Source organism: Centropristis striata, chromosome 1 (genome assembly GCF_030273125.1).
Source record: "Centropristis striata isolate RG_2023a ecotype Rhode Island chromosome 1, C.striata_1.0, whole genome shotgun sequence".
NCBI classification, from domain to species: Eukaryota; Metazoa; Chordata; class Actinopteri; order Perciformes; family Serranidae; genus Centropristis; species Centropristis striata.
In genome coordinates, this window is record NC_081517.1 from 17,933,102 (window position 1) to 17,956,388 (window position 23,287).

A 23,287-nucleotide genomic window follows, 5' to 3' on the forward strand; every position below is an offset into this window, starting at 1 on the left:
AAATCTCTGAATCATTAGTTACTGAACCTTCATGACCTGCAGGGGCCAAAGGTCCAAGACTGAAATAATGTATGCACATATTAGTGTGTTTCTGGAAAAGTGGTTTCCTGCATATTTTGGCTTTAAAACAATGCGTACAGACTAGGACTGGGCTTAAAAAATTACTACTAGATGCTAGATAGTGATAGAAATAGAGTGATCCATCTGAAGCCTAAAATGCAACCAATACACCACCCACATGATTTTTACAGAAAAACATTATGCAAACTGCAAAATTCATCAAATACACTGTGCTCAACTTGACCACACCTCAGACTGTTTAGCTCATCCCTCTTGCAGTATTGACCCTGTGATGCAAATAGTCATTTTTTCTGGGTACAAAAGTGATCAAATTCAGGTTTTGTTTGACTGGAGAAGTTTTAATACCCAGCCCTGCTACTTGCAGCCACTCATCATAGGTTCCATATAAATATAGGTTGTGATATGTTCAAATGAAGAGTGATTATATCTTCTCAGATTTAACCATAGTTTTGTGTAGAAGAAATGTGTTTTCTTTGCTTTTTGCTCTTAAACTTAAGGCTGGAAACCACCGGTCTAGAAGAGCCTATTTCATAAAGAAATTCTATTTTCTTATCAAAGAGCAGCACCTGTTAAAAGAAAAGAGTGCTGTTTCACATGAAACTACCCAGAGTGAGAGCTTTAAGATTAAATGCAGTTCAACATGTAATCGACTACAACAAGTGACCCTGAAGTTAGTCTTGTAGAGTGGACCGAAACATGAACAGGGAGCATGAAGCAGCTGTCTGACCTGTGTTCTTTAACTCGTATTAGCATCTGCAGTGTTACTGTATACAACCGACATTTCAATAAGTTGCACATAAGTAGATATAAGGAGGAAGTGTGTGTGTGTGTGTGTGTGTGTGTGTGTGTGTGTGTGTGTGTGTGTGTGTGTGTGTGTGTGTGTGTGTGTGTTTGAGAGCATTAAGTAGACAGATTAAGACTAGAAGGGTATTAAAACTAACAACTGGAGCACTGAACCCAATCACATCACAGCGCGTGAGTCATTAACCCCTCAACATCACTGAGAGAGAGAGAGTGTGTGTGTGTGTGTGTCACTGGCAGGCAGGAGTAACGTCAGATATTGAGTGATGCAGTCGACAGAGGGAAGGGCATTTTTCTAAAAGCGCTTAACATGACAGATCACACACAGAAACACACACACAGAAACACACACACACACACACACTCTCAGATGTTATCCCATGAATCACAGGCTGAGTACACTGACATTAAGACTACAACAAGAGCAGCAAAAAAAAGAAAACACACACACAAAACATCAAAGACAGTAGCAGCGCTGTGTTTTGCGGAGCATCATCCCTCCTTCTTCTTCCCCAAACCGAACAGTTTGGACATAGGAGACTTTTTCTTAGGTTTGTCTTTCTTTACGTCTGATAGGAGGGAGAGTGAAAGAGAGGAGGAGAGGTTAGTCAAAAGATGACACAGGAGGTAAACATGACAGGTGACACTGGGAACAGTAAACTTTAATCAATTTTTACACACTGGATCAGTTTAAAATGGGAAAATCTGGTTTTAAAAGTATTGTTTATGGCACAAAAACCTTTGTAGTAGTTTGCTAACATATCAACCATATATATCTATACAGAACTGTGCAAAAGTCTTAGGCAGGTATAAAAAAAAAGCTAAATAATTGATGCTGGTTTGTAGGCAAACGGTGGTCACACCAAATATTGATTTGATTTAGATTTTTCTTTTTAAGAATTTTAAGATTATGCAGCTTAAAATATGGGTGACAACCTCGCTACAAAGTGCTATATATTGAAGCAGTGGCATACTCCTCTTGTCTGAGGGGTGAAAAAAATAAAAAAGGGCACTAGGTGCATGTGGTAGGGCATCAATGCAGAGAAAGATTTCTAGCATGTTAGCAAACATATATGGCACTGCATCGCGATTTCTCAATTTCAAGGCAACTCTAGAGGGATCTTCATCAAGCTTTCTCCACTGGAAGGGCACCCTATAGGTCGGTTTATTATGTTTCCCCATTTACGGGCACCCAAAGGGGCACTTTTATCAGTGGAAATTGTTTGAACTACTCCTTTTAACTAGCTTAAGTTAACCAAATAACATTGCGCCCTAAGCTAGCTTTAGTTATAGTTCAACTTCTTCTAGTGTGAAGTTGTTGGTGGCTTGTAAATCTATGTCTTCAAAGTGGCTTTCCCAACTCTAAACCTAAACTAAGCTATAACTAAGTGTTGAACTTATTATAAGATGGCTTTGTTATTTTGACTGGTTCTGAGAGTTTCAGCAGGTTGGTCGAATTTTGTGTTTTCTTGCCCTACTGTTATAGTGTTACAGTTTCATTAAGCAGACACTTTTACCCAAAACTACATGCATCTGAAAGTTCATACAACACAAAGATCTAGTCAGAAAACAACACAAGTAAGTGCCATGGGGTTATGTCTGAGTCCAACGTGCCATTAGGCAGTGTAGAAGTACAGTTCAAACAGCTCAAAGGGCATTTTTGTTCCCCATTTTCCTTTCATTCCCCACCATTCATGTTGGTTATGTGTGAAGGTATTCACAAAATAGCTGGTTCTTCAGTCTCTTCTTAAAGATTGAGAGGGACTCAGCAGCTTTTATGGAGTTTGGTAAGTCGTTCCACCACGGGGGAATTAAAAACTGTTTTTTTTAATAACGGATTACCTTAAATTTATATTATATGGACCCAATAGTAGATAGAATGAAATAATGTTGGTTCATCATATTGTATTGTATTGGCGTTACTGTAATGAGATGAGGCAAGGAAGTTCGGAGAGCTTGCTATACATTTCTGAGGACATTGCACTGTTTATTGTATGTGTCAAACCGTACACAGTTTTTGGGAAATGCTGCCCTCTAGTGTACGGATCATGTGATCAGGTGTTACACATTGTACCTTTATCTTTTGTTTGCCGTGTCCAGTTGCAAGGTTTCAGAAAAACCTCTGCCAGAAAATCAAAAAGTGATATTTTCCGTTACTGTGGAATAAAATAGCATTTATTATTATTATTTTTAACTACCAGAAGACTGTACTCAGAGTGGGAATGAACTGTGAAACTTTGGCATTAACTTTATGAATACATTAAAATAAAATGGCTAGTCTTTAGCCCACGGTCGGCATTCATCCGCCGCAACATAACGACCTTTCACTGAAGTTCAATAAATCTCCTCAATTTCAGCCCTGCTTTCCCAGTCATGAATTGCAAATGAAGCCGGCTTTAACTCTATTCTATCAGAGGGTCAAATTAACCAGCTACATTATCCATTTGTCTAATAGGAAAACGCTGCTGACAAAAAGAGGGGGAGCATTTTGTTTGATGCTTTTTCCATTAGCAGTCATTAGATCAAATGAGATGAAAACATCGCCCGGTGGCACCCTTAAAAAATGCAGCACATTGACACACACACACACACACACACACACACACTCACTCACATACAGCCATAAACCACAATGAGAATTCTATCTACTTCAATTAGAGGCATCCATGATGGAAATCCTCAATTGGATAATTTATAAGCCAACTAAGTTGCGGTGACATCGAGGTTGTGATAACTAATGAACAGAGCGGAGGGAGGAGGGGGGGGAGGGGGTGGAGAGGGTGGGGTGGAGGGGGTGGAGGGGGTGGAGGTGTTGTTGCAGATACTCACTGAAATTCATCATCATCTTGTTTAGCTCCTCGTCCTCCTCTTCCTCCCTGAGAAATTACACAAAAAGCGAATTTAGATTAACGGCAGTTCATACCAGCGTGAGCATATATAAACTGTGTTTGTACATTGTGTTGTTTTAGCTCTGCACTCAGGTAATTGGATTTGAAATTAAACAATGACCATAAGGTAACACTGAGGCTAGTCTTTTCTTCAGTAATAACTTGGTTTCTTTAATGTATTGTTTAATATTTCAAAAGGTACACTATGCAGGATTATTTATAATCTCATAAAAGTGATTCCTCCCAATCGGGGCTTAAAATTCCAAAAAAGTTGGGACATTGATTTAAAACATAAATAAAACGTGATAATTTGCTAATCCTTTGTGACGTAGAAATCTTTCAAAAGCTTGTTTAAAACTAAAAATTTTATTGTTATTTATTTGGCAAATAACAAACTGAATTCACCTTCTTCTAGCCAGATGTGAGCCGGCTCACTGGTCAGAAATCAACCACTAAAACTCAGTTTTCTTTTGTAAATAACTATAATTTGATCAAGAAATCAAGAAACAATAATGTGCTTTACTATTTTTACATTTTTTTTGTAAAACAGTAAATTTAAAAATTCATTGATAACAATAATATTTATATTTTATCATCAAAAATATCGTTTGGGTTAAAGAGTTTTTACATACTGCTGTATTAACCATTATAGAAAAATAAAAATGATTTTGGTAATTACTAATGCTGTTAATGTACAGCTGTGGCACAAACCGCTGGTCTAATACATTTGTAAAGCACTCTCAATTTGATGCGTTCTGTTTTTATTTACATTTCACACAGTGTCCCAACTGTCTGCAGAGATTTGCCTGCATTTGCTCTTTTCTTTCACTTTTCTGTGTATGAGGTTTTTTGGGTGTCATCCTTATGCCATGAAGCTATGCAAATTAGCGATACAGTGCCACAAACACAAATATAGCGAGGCAAAACGCCAAACAGACAAAGTTTGTGCTGAAGGAAGAGAGAATCTGGAGTTTACTTCCAACTTCCTTGAGCCAAGTTTGAATGTTATATTTACAAACATTAGAGTCACAACTCCTGCATAGCATGCCTCTAAAATGTCCGAATAAAGTGAAATGTGCCCATTAAAATCTCACAAAGCCTAAAGTTACATCTTTAAACTGCTTTTTTTGTTTGATCAATAATCTAAAGCCCCGAAACATTCATTTGAGTCATATGTTCATTAAATTCACAGCAATTTAAAACATAAGCAAAATCACAATTTCCCACATTTTAGAAGCTCTAAACTGCAAATACTTGGCATAATTCCTCAATATATGACTTAAATGATTATATAGATTCATAGCTGTAGTGTCGGAAATTAACTATTATCTAGTAAAGTGTAGGAACTAATGCCCTTTTTTACACATGGTCCCGTCGTTTCAGAAGACTAATCAAATAAAACGTAAATAAAATGTATTATTTGGAGTTAAATCCTTTGCAGTCAATGAGTTTGTCATGATATTGACTCAGCTTCAAGAACATTGCTGCTTTATGACCAGAAAATATGCTAGTTATGGTCTTATTGTCCTACAACTGAATGTAACATTATGTAGTCCAAGAATTCTCTTAGCGGTCTATAAAAATAATCAATTTTATACTGTGTTGTTTTTATGTTGTGAAAATAGTGAGGCTACAGCTACTTTGGACAGGTAAAAACAAAATTGCACAATTTTACATAATCCATAGACAAACATATTTCACAGTTCCAACACAGTTAAACACAGGTGATGATCAAACTGAGCACATACCTGTTCTGGGTAACTTTAGCTATGTTTGCCCAGTTTAACTGCGTTGTCTTTCTGCTTTCATGTTTGGTATTCCTCTAAGAAAGATGCTCGAGATCCTGAAAGACTTTTCTTCACCAGGCACCATCCTCTCCGATTAAATCACACAAAAACAAATGTCTTCTCTGGCAAGCTAGCAGTTAGCTAGCACCAATTGACGTTAAATCTGATTATTTTTACCAGCAGTTTGGTTTATAACAATATCCTGCAGGTGTGTGAGTGGTTTAATGTCTAAGGGTCTAAGAATTGGACATTTGTGCTGCAGAAAATAATCCATGTCGTTCATGTTGACTGCAGTTACTTTCTTCTTTTAAAGAAATACTAACTTATGACAACTATGAGTGACGTCAATGGTACAGTGTCAAATAACCAATCAAACTGCAGAAAAGGAACAGGTAATCATGCCCACATGGCATCAAACTTGTGCACAGTTTGACATCATGACTGTGTCCTCACATAACTACCCCTGGAGCCAAAAAAATGAAAACCCCATTTGACCTTAAATTGTAGAATGTATCAAAGTGTGTTTCATTAGGTTAATATTAATTACTCAGTGCCACTAAAACCACACTGTATGCAGGTGGACCATCACCTCTCCTGTAGCCCTGTACACACCTGAGTCTGTCCTCGTCCAGACCTTCCACTATAGCGTTTCTGTCATTGACGATCTCCATCAGTTTGGCCATCAGCTGCTCTTCTCTCTTCTTGTCCGAGAATGTTTTCAGATGTTCTGCTCAAACACAAACACATTTTAGTCTCAGATTTGTTATCTGTTTATGTCGTGTGACGTCTTATAAATGTGTTTTCCCCAAACTCTCACCTGGTTTCTCCATCAGTCTCCTGAGCTCCTGCTCCACACTCGGCTGCTCCTCCTCCAGGTCCTGGTTTCTACCACTACACGTAACAACAGCAAACAATTATAAATTAAAATAGTTTTTTGTATTTGCTGCCATCACATTGAATTGAGTTGTTTGACATTTTTTGTTTTGCATCAATTCCTCCAACATGTATCTTTTTACATGAGGCCTGACTCTTTATTATATCCACCCCGATTCCATGAGATGCAGCTAAAAGCTCTAGCAAAAGCTATTTATTACAGTAAGCTCGATGAGTTAAGGTTGTTTTGCCAACCTACTCCAAAGGTCAGGAATAAAATTTCATGCCCAACATGTTCTACAACTGTATTTTTTGTGTTGTTGTTGTTGTTGTTTTTGTTTGTTTGTTTTTGTTTTATTTGGGGGGGGGGGGGGGGGGGGGGTACTAACCCAACAGCAACAGCACTGCCACCAGTTGCGAGGACGTTTCTAGGCTGAAGTCATTACTATCAAGTTATTGCACTTACTGTGTTATTTAACCATGAAAAGATTTTTCAAATTCTTTCCATCCTCCACAAAATTTGGTTTGCAACATATTTGGATGATCACCTAAAAACATTTGTTCCTTTTTTAGATATTTTTTGGGCTTTATTGATAGAGACAGAGTGAAAGGGGAGACAGAGGGGAAGATATGCGGGAAAGGGCTTCGAGTCGGATTCAAACCCGGGCCGCCCGCTTTTGCCATAAAAAAAAAATGAAAAAAACATGGTCTTTGGTTCTGGGCAGGTAGCACACAGTGGGTTTATGAGACAGAGAATCAAAACAGTTGAAGAATCAAAAGTTGCAGGCTGGAAAACTAAAACAATGGAAACTTAAATGGAAACTTTTTAAACTGGCTCTCTGCCACTGCAGAGTGCATGCAGGTGAATGGCCCTGCACGTTATCCAGCAGGTGAGTGGGGATCTACAGGGACTGGCAGCATTGAGGGAGACCAGGCACTGATCATCTGCATGTACTGCCGGGCTGTAGTAGACACAGCAAAGTTTCCCTTCAAAGACACTAAAACACTCAGGTGTGAGGCAGAAGATGAATCTCTGTTGGTCTGTCACCATGAGTGACCCCTGACACATTACACTTGCTCATTAGGTCCATTGTTAACATTAAAATAGACTCTGGCAGTTCAAATGACCATAACTCAGCAGCCAGGAGCTCAGTGGCCCCGTTGTTAAATTCTATCCCTACAATAAAATAACACTGCATTTTAATGCAAATCTGGATTCAAATACAGAATAATTTCTTAATATTTCTGGTTATAATTTGCTTCCTTGGTAGATATTTAAGATTATTTTATGAAAGGAATGGTGCAGTGCATGTGTTAAGCAGCATCCTGCTTCAGTGGGGGGGTGAGCCGACTCGTTCCAGGACGTCCTGCTGTGGGAGGACACTGGGAATTCAAACTGTCAACCTTCTGGCCACAAGTCTGTTTCACTAATCGCTAAATAGTGGCATGCCCCTTTCCTAAGTGTGTGTGTGTGTGTGTGTGTGTGTGTGTGTGTGTGTGTACTCACATGTAGACCAGTTCAGACTCCCGGCGCATGGCCACCTGCTTGTTCCTGATCAAGTTGAACCACTCGACCATGAGCTCATCCATGAGAGAGTCATCTTCACCCTCTGACACACACACACAAACACACAGTTAATCCCATGTACACGCCTTCCTCTAAACCTGCCCTACTTTTCACTCTGACTGAAGTGGAGGCTCACACAGTACAGATGCGTTTTATTTTTTATTTCACCTTGTTCACTGCGGCGGAGCTTCTCCTCCAGCTCCACTCCTCTCTTCTCCCACTCATTCAAATTATCTTCAATCTCCTGCAGCTCCTTTATGATGTTCTCTTTGTGAATGTAGTCTGGTTTCGTCTATAGATGTAACACACACGCACACATGCACAAGAAAATTAAATGGAAGAACAAAACACAGGTAAAGAGCACAGGTAAACATTTATAACGCCAGTGCAGTTATAAAATATCATACTTTAAAAAAAGGCAGTAAAAGATTTCCAGGTGAGTAAGAACTATACATTATTACATTAATAAATAAATAGTTCCTCCAACTAGTTGGTTGAAAGAGACACGTTTTCATTTTTCATTTAAAAAAAATAAATACATTGACATATTATTTTTACTCCCCTATATATCTTTCTTGACTACTTAATTTATTATAGTTTGGTCACACATTTAATTACCAATTAGCTAGCTACGGTTGAATTATTTTACTTCTCTATACAGTTGCAGGGATTCACTTACTTTTTCCACCAGCACTATAAATGTATCATGGATGTGTTCAATAAAGACATGAGATATTAGAATTGTTTGTGTGTTATTAGGTTAAGCACATTGTGTTTGTCTATACTTGGTACTTAGATACACATCAGATCACATTTCAGGATAAAGTAATGCAGAAAAGTAGGTAATTTCAAAGTCAAATTTACTTTTTCTTGCCACTGTATATATTTCAGTGGCTTATTTTATTTATCAGCTTCATGATTCTTGGATTATTATTTTGGTTTTGGCACATTACCGAATGCAAAGTAATATTCCATCTATGGATAAATTGCACTTCAAATGTATTTAACTCTTTTATATATCCTTCACTATCTTATTTTATTCATCAGCTTCATAGTTTTCCGATTATTCTGTTTTTTGCACACAATTAATCTCTTCTTATTAACTTTGTTAGCATTAGCTTGTCAGCTAAAATGCTTGTTAAGGGATTACATTTAAAATAATAAAAGCTAAAGCAAACTTATTTCCCATCTTTGGTTTAGTACCTTGGAAGTCTTTGACTCTGACTTGGTGCCATTTGCAGTTGGGTCTTTCTGACCATTTGAGAATCCTGAAAAAGATGGATAAATTGCAGATAAAAAAATCTTTATATAAAGAAAGTTAAAAACAAAGACAGAAGCAGGAGGAAAGGTCCTAAGAGGTCAGATTCATATTTAGGCATATAAAACTATTCATATGCATGCAGAATAAAGCAAGTATTGGAGAAAGATAGCAACATACAGGTGTATTTTTTGTCCAAATTGTATTTAAACAAAACAGCCTGTTACCCTTTGATGCTGGTGGAGTGACAGAGATGCTCGGGCTGGGGAGATGAGAGGCTGGAGCAGGCCCGACTGACAGCTCTGAAGTCTGAGGCTTTCGTGCTCCATTAGCCCAGGGTTTAGGAGAGGACTGGGAAGGAGCAGCAGGTCTGTGGATGGATGGAGGACGAGCAGAAAAGAGAAAAACGGGACACAGAATTTAATTAATGGCCATTTATGTGCTCCTACAAGTAGACCTAGTCCCCTTTCTGTCTTGCTGCAGTCCTTAGTTTTTGATTCATGAGAGTGGGAGGAAAGGTCATGCGGGGGAAAGGAACTCTGAGCACTGAGCATATGTTGCACCGCGGAGGACTCTACTCAGTCTTGACACCATTTGGGGCTCACATGCATGTGGCGGAAGAGAAGAGACCGAAAGCTCTGACTACAAATGATGGCCGAGCCATTTGGAGGAGCAGCAGGTACGGGCGTCCTGTGGGAGGAAAGGTTGGATAGATGGATGAAAGACAGGATCAAAGGATGGATGGATGGACAGGACATCAGGAGAGAAAAGAGATGTTGATATGCTGCGAGCCCGCCCACGTACACTACAGATACTCCCTGCTGGAGGCATGACAATAGGAACTGAGCCAGCAAGAGCGAGGAATTAACCAGAAACACAGAATACGGTGGCAACAAACACAGGACAAACAATCATAAAATAAGTCTTACTTGGAGACTGGTTTGAGCATCGACCTCCAGTCTGCAGGAGACTCGTTTTCTGATGCTGGGGAGGAAATGAAAAAATAACTTTAGGTTCAGTTCCTCTATCACACAACATTCCAACCTACAGTCAAATGCTGGTTCCTATTTTTATTGTTTTGTGTGGAAATTGCCATCAACAGCAGATCAACAACAAGGGAAAACAATATAAAAGTTCACCATTAACTGCAACCTGCTGCGTGTTTTTAATTTTAACAGTAACTCCCTTTTAAACACCCTGAAAATAATCACCAGAGGAACAAGAGGTGTCAGTGAAGCATCAATGAAGTCTCTCAGTCATTTTAGGGTTAGGGTTTTTTTTAGGGTTAGACCAGAAAAAGCACTTTTGTGTACGTTTGCAATCATTTTTATTGTCACCTCCACCAATGATTTTTTTTTCAGGAGGATCTGAGGAGAAGTTTAATGGCAGAGGTCGGTGCCCTCCGAGTGCCCTTCCGGTTTATATTTTGTTTTATTGCATGCTATATTTTAACCACATTCTGCATTGCAATTGCTGCACAACAGCTTCCCTCAGGATGAATATAATTTTATCGTATCTTAAATTTCTCCTATCTTAGTCTATGACTTTGGACATGAAGAGTGTGTTCAACACATGACAAGTTTTGTAAAACAACCCCCTGATTTGTGTTTGGTATGATGTAAGAGAAAGTGCTTGTAATACTTATACTTATATACTGTCATGGAAAAAAATAGCAGACCCTTGTTTTCTTCAATTTCTTGTTCATTGTAATGCCTGGTACAAGTAAAGGTACATTTGTTTGGACAAATATAATGATAACCACAAAAATAGCTTATAAGAGTTTAATTTAAGAGACCATCATAAAAACCATGGAAAATGGCTAGATATCAACTCTTAAATTAAACTCTTATGAGCTATTTCTGTTGTTATTATATTTGTCCAAACAAATGTACATTTAGTTGTACCAGGCATTACAATGAACAAGGAATTGAAGAAAACAATGGTGGTCTAATCATTTTTTTCATGACTGTAGTATATCCTGATGTTGATATATTTTATGATATGGCAAATTTATGCAAAATGACATATAAAGCAATGAAATGCATGTATAAAGCAATGATCTGGTTTCCTTAACATACCTACAAAAACATGCATAATACCAGGTTAAACTCATCTATCTACAGTTATCAAAGTGTGTGAGCTTAACCTGAGGTGTTTAGCGACACACTGCTGGGCTTTGAGACGCCTCTGTCTGGGGTTCTGGCTCTTGGTCCGGGTCCGGTCCTCCCAGCCGGGCTCGGTGTCCGGGTTCTTGTCGGAACCTGCAGGTCAGCGAGGAGTGACGGGTCTGCTTTCAGCTTCTTTCTCCCTCTGACACCTCCTGTCTCCTTCTTTGGAGTCTCCACTTCAGAAGGTCTGATTAGAGGTGAAGTGTTATTATTAAATGCTCCTCATGGCCAGCAGAGGTCAGGCTGAAGCAAGATATTACAAAATGTAGTTGAACGTGTGTTAAATTACTTACTTGTCAGTTTTCTTCAGCGCTACATTCGTCCACGATGGCTTACTGTTGTTATTGTTGTTCTCCTCAGCCAGTTTTTTTGAGATAAAAGCTGCAGCTGATGCTTTCGCTTTTGAATCTGCACCTGCAGCAGCTTTAGCTTTCTCCCCGCCTGACTCCAAGCTCACATTCGCTTCTTTTCTGCCAAAACCACCAACGTTCACGACCACAGTGACAGCCTGCCCTGGTTTGACCTCCTGCTCCTTACTGGTCACATTCGACCCTTTATTTATGTCAATCTTAGTGGTCGTAGTCTTTTTCTCTTCTTCTTTAGCGGTGTTATCCGACTGGAAGAACTTGAGCTTGTTCTGCAGGGTCTTGGCCGCCGTGGTGGAGGCACGAGGAGCAGGAGTGGGCCTGGTGCTGATAGAAGTGGTTGTTGTGGTGAAGGTAGATTCACCAGGAGTCCGTGAAGCCGTGGGTTTGGAGACAACAGGTGTCTCTTTGGCAGCTGAGGAGAGATTTGAAGCAGGTCGGGCAGCAGACGGAGTAGAGAAAGTGGTGGAGAAGCTGGGAGGGGTGCTGTTCTTCTCCGTCAGCCATGCTGGTCCCGGTTTGGAGGGTGTAGGAGCGGGAGTAGTTGTGTTTGTTTTGGTGGTGTCTGGTAGAGGAGTGAACTTAGAAACAGGGGTGTTTGTGGGTAAAGCTCTGTAAGCTGTAGTTGGGTTTGAAGGTAAAGCTCTGAAAGACACAAAACACAAGACATGTAATAATATAATAATAAACATACCCAAACCTGAAATCACTCATGTACCACTGCAGGAGAATTCATCACATCATGGTGGGAGATACCAAGCCAAAAACACAGGAACAGCTGGCTTCTTAGTGACACTAATACAGATTTTTTACGTGAAATAGTCTAGAATGGAGGTGGTGCATTCAAGAGCAGACCCCATATTATTGTGAGTTCTTTCCATATGTACCAATTGTATTTTCTGTGTCACAGGAAAAGGCGTTTGCACTTTGGGAGATGAGAACGATGCTGCCTTTCTGTGCTCCAGTGTTTGGTGAAGCATTATGAGTGTTACATGCTGAAAATGTTGCACATGAATATTATCAGTTATTTTCATTATAGATGAATTGTTTGGTTGGTAGAATGTCAGAACATTGTGAATATGTCCATCCCGGTTTGTTAAAGTCCAAGGTGATGTCTTAGATCTTCTTTCAGTTTGATATGATATATAACAGAGAAAAGCAGGAAATCTCCAGATTCGAGCGGCTGAAAACAGCCTTTTCTGCAATATTTGTTCGAAAATGTACTATAAAGATTCATTGATTATCAAAATAGTTGGCTGTTATTTTTCTGTAGATCAACTATTTAATTAGTAGACTCATCGTTGAAGCTCTACATGTGATTGTTTCAATTAGAAAATTATTCCCACACATGACTAATAGCTGGAAAATCACAGTTCCTGTTTGAAACTCCTTGACATAACTCTGGTTTTAATGAATGTAATACTTGGATTTCCTCAGTCTGTAGAGTTCAGGATGGATGAAGTAGAACAGCCAAACAGCCAAAGAGCCAAGAGTTGATTTCTGATTTTACAAAGACAACTGCACTGATAATCCAAAGATATTTTTGTTTTGTCTGCAGGACAGAATTCCTTAATTTTCTCCAGCATAACATCAAAACAATCTCCAACTGAACTGTCACAGATCGAGTTGCATTCTGGGTAACTGAGGTGTCAACTTCTGACAAGGAAGAAGAACCGGTCTGCTTCTGCTGAACTGATTTTAATCTCTTTTTTTTACTGTAATCTATCCATTGTGAGACATTTTGGGGGAGAAATGTTAAATCAGTGGGGGGCTCCTTTAATGCATCATTTGAGTCCAAATTAAATTAATCAGTTTATAATTGCTTTTTTAAGATGTATTAATTAATGAACCGGTCTTAATTAAACTAAATAACATCCATAATTGTTGTGATGGCATACTCCAGACTAGACGTAGATAAAAAGGATCAGTTATGATTAAATTAATTAGCATGGGTCCTTACTTTGCACAGTTCCTGTGGTAGAGCTTCCCGTCCACTAGGTGTCGCTGCACCAGGTGAACGTGCTTGTTGCAGGACACACATTTGTTGCTCAGGGTGCCCGTCTGGTGGGATTTCTCAACCTCAACATCCTAGAAGAGGGGAGGAGAGGTTTTATCAGGTGGAAATGATGACTTCATTGAAGTATCTATGTCCACATTTGCTGTAACAGAGATGTGGCAATGCTGGGTTTTTGTTTGTTTTGTAACAGCAGTTTGGTAAACAACAGAACTTTGAAGGTATTTGAGCCATCTTTACTGCAAAAAATATATATATTTTTCTGTTTGCAGGACAGGTCATGTTTCCTGTCTGATTAGTAAAATGAGACCAGTGGTGCAAATGAACTAAGTATATTTACTTAAGTACAATTTTGAGGTATGTGTACTTTACTTGAGTATTTCCATTTAAGTGTAACTTTATACTTCTACTCCACTCAGTTTTGAGGCAAAAATTTTACTTTTTAATCCAACTTTTAACATGAAAAACATGATTAATTTAAACTGATTAGACTTTTTTTTTTTTTTTTCTAATTAAACCTCATAACAGTATATTAAATGGTTCAAATTGGCCCTATCTTGAGAAAATTAAAACGCTGCTTACATAAATGCAGCAATAATAATAATTCAATAATATATTCTAAAACAATCTGAGTTGGGCCATTCTACATAACAAGTTATTTTACTATTGATACTTACTTACTTAAGTACATTTTGATACTTTTGTACTTTTACTTAAGTAAGTTTTGAATGCAGGACTTTTACTTGTTGTGGAGTAATTTCACAGTGTGGTATTTGTACTTTTACTTAAGTAAAGGATCTGAATTCTTTTTCCACCACTGCTTTAGACACAAGAATAGAGTAGGAGTTGAGAAACGACAGCTATGACCTCAATTTTTTCTGCATATGAATAGAGATACATTTGAAAAAAGCGGATATTCAGCTAAACCGTCTACAGACAATGGCTAAGGCGTTCTGGTACTGCATTATGGGCAATGTATTGTGCCTCTTTGCAACCAAACCCCTGCTCAAACATAACTGGTCACTATTACTTGAACTACAAGCGGAAACCAGAACACTTCCTACAGCTACTGGTTATCTGTTTCCTACAGATTCTCTCCACTCATGTGCAGATATCTGTTTACAGAGATTACTTTTTATGCAAGCTTTCATATTTCTCACTGAATTAAAAAACAAGCCTTTCTTTACACTTTCAGGACACATTTACAGGTGCATCTCAATACATTAGAATATGATATTTGACATACGATATATGTCAAATAGCTCCAACCAAGTATTGAGTCATATAGATGACATACTTTTCAGAGGACAACATTTCCAAATTAAACATACTTTTTAAATTTGGTCTTTTGTAATATTAAAATTTTTTTGAGACACTGAATTTCAGGCCTTAATCATCTAATCTAAGCCATAATCATTATAATTAGAATAAATTAAATAAATTAAGACATTAAATGTTTAATTCTGTGTGTAATGATCTATATAATGTGTTATTTCTACTTTTTGAATTTAATTACTGACATAAATACATTTTTCTATAATACACTAATATATTGAGATGCACCTGTAGTAATGCTTGAAAAAGTATTTTAGCAGAAAAGTTTACCTTTGTGGCGTTTCTGGTTTGCCTTGGGGAAGAAGCGGGCCTTGTGATGTTGGAGGAGGGGGGAGGGCTGTTCTCTCTGGCTGGTTTAGACGCGGGAAACACCTTCGCCGCCACCGGTTGGTTCTTCTTCCCAGACGGCACCTCTGTGGGATCGTCAGCTGGCCGCTTTATTCCTCCCATACCACCGACTGCAGCAAACACAACGATGAACAGAGACATACGGTCAGATGAGACAGGAAGAAGGGAACAAAAGGCAGAGACGAGCTCAGCGAGACACTGATACTCACTTGGGGAGCGTCCATGGAAGTAGTTGTAATACTGGGACACGTACGTCAGGATACTGAGGCGGTCAGGAACCCTCAGAGCCACCATGTCTTCTGCATCCAACAGCGCTGGAATTCCCAGCTCCTCTTCCGCGACCTTGAACGCCTGCAGATCACATCAACTTTATCCAACAAGACAGAAGCAGCTCACCATGTTTTTTTGGCAAGAGATGAAAATGGAGCAATAAATCACATAAGAAGCTGCAGTTAATCTGATTTTGTGAGACCTCACTGAAAAATGTTAAGACTTTCTGCATCTTTTTTGCTGGTTGATGAGAGACAGTGAGAGTCCCAGAGAGACTTTTTGCTAAAATCAGTGCGCTAACAGTGAGGAAAGCAACAGTCCAAACACATTTGCATTAAATTTGCTTATGTGAGTGCCTGGTATTGGATTTTTGATGTGCATCCTCCCTATGGATGTGAACATGTGTTTTCTTAGTTAAAATTAATGTTTTCCATCATCCATTTCTCAGCTTTTGTTCAAATGCCAAAATTCTGACCATAGATTTTATCTACACTTTGTGTGTTCAGAGAGAAAGTGAGTCAGGAATGTCCTAACTAGATTCACATTCAGCGATTCCATGGAAGCAGAAAAAAAACAACATGCAGAGGCAGGCCACTGAGCACCAGAGGCAGAACTTAATCAGTAATCAGATATAAAACACTGTTTACTTTGCTGCACACTTTAATCTCTTTCAGTTTATTGTTGTTTTTACCCATCTTTCAGTCTTTGTTTCTGCTGAGACCCTGAGTAGTGTCAAATAATGGCAGCTAATTAGGGTTTTTATTCAAAAATCACTTGAAAAGAGCAAAAGTTTGTGATGTGGAGCTTCTGTCAGACCCAGAGCTCAGAGTCCAGGTCATGAACCTCCGGGTAGAAAGTGAAAGTAAAGAAAGCAATAAAGCAATAAAGCAGCCAACGTCAAAGTGCCCAGACTGAAACACTCTGCATTTGGCAACAACTTCTCCTCTCAACTATGTTCAAACACACACTGACGCTTTTTGAAAATTCCCTGTTGCCTAATATCAAGTGGTAGTGATGCAACAACCAGAGCCTACAGGCACGTAGAAGCAATTTGTGGCTGCAAGCAACAATAACTTTCATTAGTGATTAATATACTGGTTTGATTTATTCATCCTGGGTTCTCTAACATGCATTCAACAAATGTGTTGATGCTTTTCCATTCTAAACATTTGCATATACATTGTTTGTATGTCTACTGTCTTCTTCTATATTTGTTTAAACATTGCAGCATATCATTGTGTCACCAGAGATAAACAAAACCCACCCATAGAAAAGCATCTCCGTATTGCTACAGAAGGTCTAAATAGTCCACAGGGAAACTTTAAAGACACAGTATGAGAGTTTTTCAATCAAAACAACAACAAAAGACGACTCGGTGAGCCCATAAAGTAGCGTGGGATCATGGGAAATGTTGTCTTCATTGTTAAACAACCACCGCCGCCAGTGAAAACACTGTGTGTCTCAGGGAGAAATAATGTTCACGGATAACTTAATGTATTAATGTTAAAAGCATTAAAATACTCACAATATGTTATTTTATTGTAATGAAATTACTTGCCAACTTGCCATTAAAGGGTCACTACAATACAGGTACTGCAGCTAACGTTATGTGGCCAATTCAAAGGTGGGGCAGCGATTTATCAGTGGTCAAAACAATCACACTAATGATGACGTTATGAGCGTGTTGAACGTTGTTAAAATGTTACATATATAACATTATTGTATGCTTAGTGGCTAAGTCACTTGTCGTAGAAGCGCATCATAGTCAGCTGGATTGATATTGAAATATACCATTAAGTCAGGATCCTACTGAATAAAATGCAGCGATTACAGAAAAATGCTGCATCACTGTTACTGAGCATAGTCCTGTGACATTGAGTTTCCCCTGTGTCCCCGAAAGTTAGAGCTACTAGAGGGTCAATATTATATGATGCCATTAACAGGAGACCAAATGAAACGGGCCATTATTTGAATAAAATTCCACATTTCTTTGTGTTTTAATCAAGGTTATTATAATTAACAAAAAATAAAGAAATAACAAAAACTATAATTGGAAAAACATTTCCGTTAACTGAATTTTTTTTTTTTTTTAAAACAATAACTGAAACTGTATTGGGTGGTTACAAAAGTAACTAAAATGAACAAAAATTAAAGTGAAAATGTTTTCGTCTTTGACAACATAAATCTGTTTATTGAGGCTGGGATGTTACACGACTATATGAGTTGATCGCCTTCAAAAAGTTCAGCACTTCACTCGTAACAAACATTCACAACACCCGGAGCTGCAAGAGTTAATAAACTTACTGGGGCTGAGATGGATCAGGCAAAAGAAAATAAAGGCTAAATTAATTGTGACCTTTTTGAACCTCGCATCCAACAAATACCCCATTACAAAAAACCCTAATAAAAGCTAAACTAAAACCAAACATTTTCAAAAGAAAAACTAACTGATCAATCAAAACTAACTGAATTTGAAAACAAAACCAAAAAACTAATGAAATATCCAAAACTATTATAACCATGGTTTGAACATTGTTGGAAACAATTTGGATAATGTGAGTAGAAAACTCCTCAATATATATCACATATGATGAGTTGTTTTTAGACTTTTAAATGCAGAAATGTTACATATTATACCTTTAATAGAGTAGGATTCATCATCTGGGAACCAGAAATGTTTTAATTACACTAAAGCTCTGTGTATGTGTGTGTGTGTGTGTGTGTGTGTGTGTGTGTGTGTGTGTGTGTGTGTGTGTGTGTGTGTGAAAACAGAACATTCAGATGTCAAAAGGCAGAATGTGAACACGTCTCACCAGTTTGTTGTTCTCATAAACATCTTCCTTCTTCAGTGAATCAAAGTTGCTGCAACAGAGGAGAAAAGAAAATGAGTAACCAAACACATGTTCTCCAACTTCCCTTCCTCATTCATTTGTTTACAAGCAGTCTAGACGAAAACATGTGTTATTTAGTCATGCGCAGGCCCTCACATCAACACGGATCCTGACACTGACAGTGTGACGGATCGATTCATTACTGCTGTGGTGACACATGATCTCATGTCAGTTTGTCATGGAGCTGAACCTTACAGAAAGGTCAGTGTGCATTCATAAAGCCATGGAAGTGTCTATATTCAGCAAGCTGGAGCAAAGCCTTTAACCAATGTTTAGTGCTGCATGTAAACATGAAATGTGCCGCCACGCTCACCCGGCTGCAGGGAAAAACTGGAGTGGAAATGACCAGAACAGCTGTGTCTCTTCTTAAAATGAAACTACTGTCTGTCCAACATAATGGGCTCTCTGGAGCAGAACCAGGAGTCTCTGTGTGAAACTGGCTAAAGTTCAATAAAAGTTGGTGAGTCAATTCTTTGGAATATTTAAGCCAAAGCCTAACATGGACACATTTTATTCAAAACATCTTGTGCCAAAAGGCTTTACAGATGTCAAGTAGCAAATATTAACCAATATTCCAAGGTGGAAATCCCCTGATGGTGATCAGAAAGTCCAGGGAAAGACACAGAGGACATGTCCTTTTTACTTTCCTTTAAATACTGAAACCATTTGTTGAAAATGGTTTCAGTATTCTGTCTGTTTAACGCACAGACAAACTGTAAGAGATCCCATGCAACTGATTTTCAGTTCCAAGTGCAAAAACAGAGCTGAAACAGTAAGTTGATTAATGGATGTGTCAAAAGAAAAAGTAATAAAAACAATTTTGTTGATGTTCAATCATTGTTAAAGACATTCACCAAACAAACATCCCAAACATACACCAATATCTGCTTCTCAAATATAAGCTCATATTCTCTATTTAATCTTGTTGTATATGAAGACATTACCACTGGCTCTGTCAACTTGGGAAGGGTTTTTGTTTTACATTTTATGGAATAAACAGAATTAATCAAGAGATTCTGGATGATGATAAAAATCAGTAGCTGAAGCCCTAAACTGGATGAGATCTCACAAACAGAAGATGTTTGTGCAACTTGGATTAACACCTGCAGGAACAAACGCAGAAAAGAGCAGTTTTTTAGTGTTTCAAGAAAATACAGGTTTGTTTAAGCAATATGCCCGAGGATGCTGATTATTTATATTAAAATGGCATTTGAGTGTTGTTTCTTAATTAGCTGACTTCTGTGCTTACACTTGCTAATTTGAGTATATGAGTTTTCAGATCAAAACCTGAGTGTTGTTGTGTCCTTGGGCGTTATGTCTCAAGTCCTTTAAGACCAGTTTAAGTCTTGAGCTTGAGGTCTACAGGCCTGCATGCTGTAATAGGATAAATACTTGGGCCTGCCCAATATTTGGGATTTTTGAGGCCGATATCGATACTGATTTTAGGGAGGAAAAATTCACAGGTTACAAATATGGCGGTCGATATCCGACATTTTTAAACTGGAATGAAAATAGAACTTTTCAGTTTGTTTCTTGCATAGATTGTGCACCAATATGATGATGCAAAGGTACTCAGAAGGCTGCTTTCCCAAACAAATAACTCTCTTAAAGTATATTTTAACAGTATTATACATTGTACATACCACATATTGCATAATTGACTACATCACCATCTTTGGAGACTTCAAGCATCATTTATCAGAGCATATCGGACAACATATAAGCTGACACTGATAGATACTGATATGTCTGTGATAGGCTAATTTTGTCTGACCCATATACAGTCATGGAAAAAGTCATTAGACCATTGTTTTCTTCAATTTCTTGTTCATTTAATGCCTACTACAACTAAAGGCACATTTGTTTGGACAAATATAATGATAACAACAACAAAAAAGCTCATGAGAGTTTAATTTACGAGCTGATATCTCGACATTTTACTTGGTTTTCTTGATAATGATTTTGGTTATTATTATTATTATAAATTTACTTGTACCAGGCATTAAAATGAACAAGAAATTGAAGAAAACAAAGGTGGTCTAATCATTTTTTTAGACCACCAAGATTGACAGAGATGATCAGATTATTCAGGTTTTGCGATCAGAAAAATGAAATCCGATCCAAAAGTAAAACATACAGACTCCACCACCTCTATATGGTTGGTGGTCCTCTCTGTAGACCTCCTGGGTGCTCAATGTGGTTTCATTTTGTCCCCCTTTACACACTGAGCTCCACAGTCCTCAGCTGAGCTCCTGTTCCTGCTTTTGCTGCAGACCATGAAACTGAAGTTTGCTCCCTTTCATTAAAGAAGTGCTCTCATAAAGCTGGAAAGTAAAAGGAATGGAGTCCCTCTTCTCTAAACTGTTGCAAACAGAAACAGCACAGACTGTCAGTTTAAAGTGTTTTTACATAACTTTACTGTGCTCCCGTGTGGCGTGCAGTCCATCTGGGTTCAATACTTACATGAGATCGGGTCTGTGTTTGTGTATGAGCGCGCAGAAAGCCAGACCGTCCCTGAAAGACGTGGTCATGTTGGTGATGGACACATCCCGGTAGCCGTCGCACCGGAGCCGGCACCACTGCTGCAGCGCCTTCACTGCCGACATCCCGGAGCTGCGAGCCGAACTGATCCGTGTGTGAGTGCAGCAGCGCGCACCGAGCTCTCCCTCCCTCTCTCCTCCTCCTTCCTCCCTCCAACAACAAACTTGTGAAAGTTTCCACAGCAGCTTGGACACGCTGGATCCAGGAAATGACAGACAGGAGGACTGTGTGAGAGTGTGTGTGTGTTTCGAGGTGTATGTGTGTCTGTGGGAATCACCTTCTATTGACTCACAAAGTGGGAAGAAACTGGATGTGACACCTGTGAAAAGGTCGATCATGACGCGCCATGGGTGGAGTCCAGACCGCCTTTGTGTTTCTTCATTTAACCCTTTCAGTGTGTGTGTGTGTGTGTGTGTGTGTGTGTGTGTGTGTGTGTGTGTGTAGACTAATCACAGGGCCATAGATAAGATTTAAGATATGAGTTCATGAGTCCAAATTACTCAGCAAAAGTCATTTTTCTTTTAAGTTTTAACATTATAGTGCATTGTTTGATTTGACTGCTAAATTACATGTTTTGATAATTTTATTATGGTCTAAATGCTGCACCAGATTATTCTCCAGATTGCTGAGAATATCCTATAATCCTGCTGTAAACTCTTATTTTATTCTTATTTTTTATTTTCTTCTGGGACATTTAAGATGCTAAAGATATCGAGCAGACAATGCTGCAGTTAGCTGCCTTTAAAAAAAAACCCAACACATGTAATTTGTGTGCAATTATGTCATGTGAACTCCTCCTCAAAAACCCACCCAGAAACCAAACTGAGGGTCATGTTCTACATTCATTCATTCATTATCCTTAACAGCTTATCCGAATCACCTTCCAAATAAAAACAGTTACCATATTTACATTTTATCTAAGGGTCATAATATATGAGCTATTTCAGTAATTGGAGGTGAAACCAGTTAACCAGGTGTGGTTGTTTCTTGTGTAAGACAGCCTGTCCCGTCCTGCCTGCTGCTGCTGGGTGTGTTGTTACCTGACACCTGCACACATGCTCTGTTCATGACGGCAGAGCAGCACGGTTGTTTTGCTGATTCAGACTTCCAGATAGCCTACATATTGTCCTCCACCATTCTGGTTCACATCGCCATCTTCACTGCAGTGCAATGTTTGCTTCTAGTTCGGTTTATATGTCAGTTTGGTAGCAGAATGAGCTGCAGATTTAAATGAAATCAGGTGGAAAATCAGCTCAGGGGAAACAAAAAATAGGTTGTATATACTGGTGCTGATAGTGCCACCATGTGTCCATTTATCAAACATATATTTGTCACCAATTCCTGCTGACATAATTTTCCATAAAGTTGATTTTTTTTTCTACCATTCCGGCTTCAAATTTTAAAGAGGACATATTTTGCCAATTTTCAGGTTCATACTTGTATTCTTGGTTTCTGCTAGAACATGTTTAAATGCTTTAATGTTCTAACAACACATTACTTTTCTCACACTGTCTGTCTGAAACACTCTGTGTTAGTACCTGTTTTTTTAAGCTCCCCTCTGGAAAACCCCAGAATCTGCTCTGACTGGTCAGTTTTTCCAGATCTTCCATATACGCTCTCTTGAGGTTGATCTAAACTCTCAATTTTGTGCCTCCTTATCTCCTTGGTTCTGCAGCTTGTGAGGCAGAAATTGATCTCAGTGCTTCATCTTGTAGAACCAAATTCCTTAAAAATGCATATCAAGGAGTGAGGAGGCTTGAAACATTTCATGTCACAGAGATAATGTCCATGTTTAATACAGTCTACGAACATAACATCAATTATTTCCAGGTAAAGGACTCCAGCTTTAAAGGAGACAATTCATTGATTTGTTTGCTGTCCCCAAGTGGCAAAAAAAGCAATTAATGCTGCTTTAAAGTGAATCTCCAATGTTTGACATTTACATTGTGACATCACTAGTTGAGGCCGAAAATTCAACCAGGTCACAGTGTTTCCAGCTTCCCTTTAAATGTTGCACAGTTCATAAAAACTGTGACTGTTCAGCCTTGTAGAATATATATGCTCCTGTGTTTTATTTCTAGTCAAACACTATTTTATTAA

The 23,287-nt window shown here is 38.5% G+C and overlaps 1 protein-coding gene across 1 annotated transcript; it reads right to left on the minus strand.

Moving 5' to 3' along the window:
* Window positions 1-929: 929 nt before the first annotated feature.
* Window positions 930-21,307, minus strand: micall2b (mical-like 2b). Its single transcript, XM_059341361.1, has 16 exons — window positions 21,110-21,307; window positions 18,569-18,617; window positions 15,695-15,836; window positions 15,408-15,595; window positions 13,749-13,876; window positions 11,717-12,433; window positions 11,402-11,610; window positions 10,185-10,239; window positions 9,483-9,625; window positions 9,201-9,265; window positions 8,166-8,289; window positions 7,938-8,040; window positions 6,375-6,448; window positions 6,170-6,284; window positions 3,712-3,758; window positions 930-1,451 (listed from the first exon to the last, which is right to left on the minus strand). Exons 1-16 carry the CDS (start codon window positions 21,250-21,252, stop codon window positions 1,375-1,377), a joined length of 2,379 nt encoding a protein of 792 aa, XP_059197344.1. The 5' UTR covers window positions 21,253-21,307; the 3' UTR covers window positions 930-1,374.
* Between the last annotated feature and the right edge of the window lie 1,980 nt (window positions 21,308-23,287).

Bases quoted from the DNA above. Each gene is read 5' to 3' on its own strand.
- micall2b (XM_059341361.1), bottom strand. From the start codon at position 21,252: ATGTCGGCAGTGAAGGCGCTGCAGCAGTGGTGCCGGCTCCGGTGCGAC. The intron at 13,877-15,407 runs GTAAACTTTTCT...CCCCTCTTCTAG, and splicing joins AAACCAGAAACGCCACAAAG to GATGTTGAGGTTGAGAAATC. The intron at 6,449-7,937 runs GTGAGTACACAC...TGTTACGTGTAG, and splicing joins GAGTCTGAACTGGTCTACAT to TGGTAGAAACCAGGACCTGG.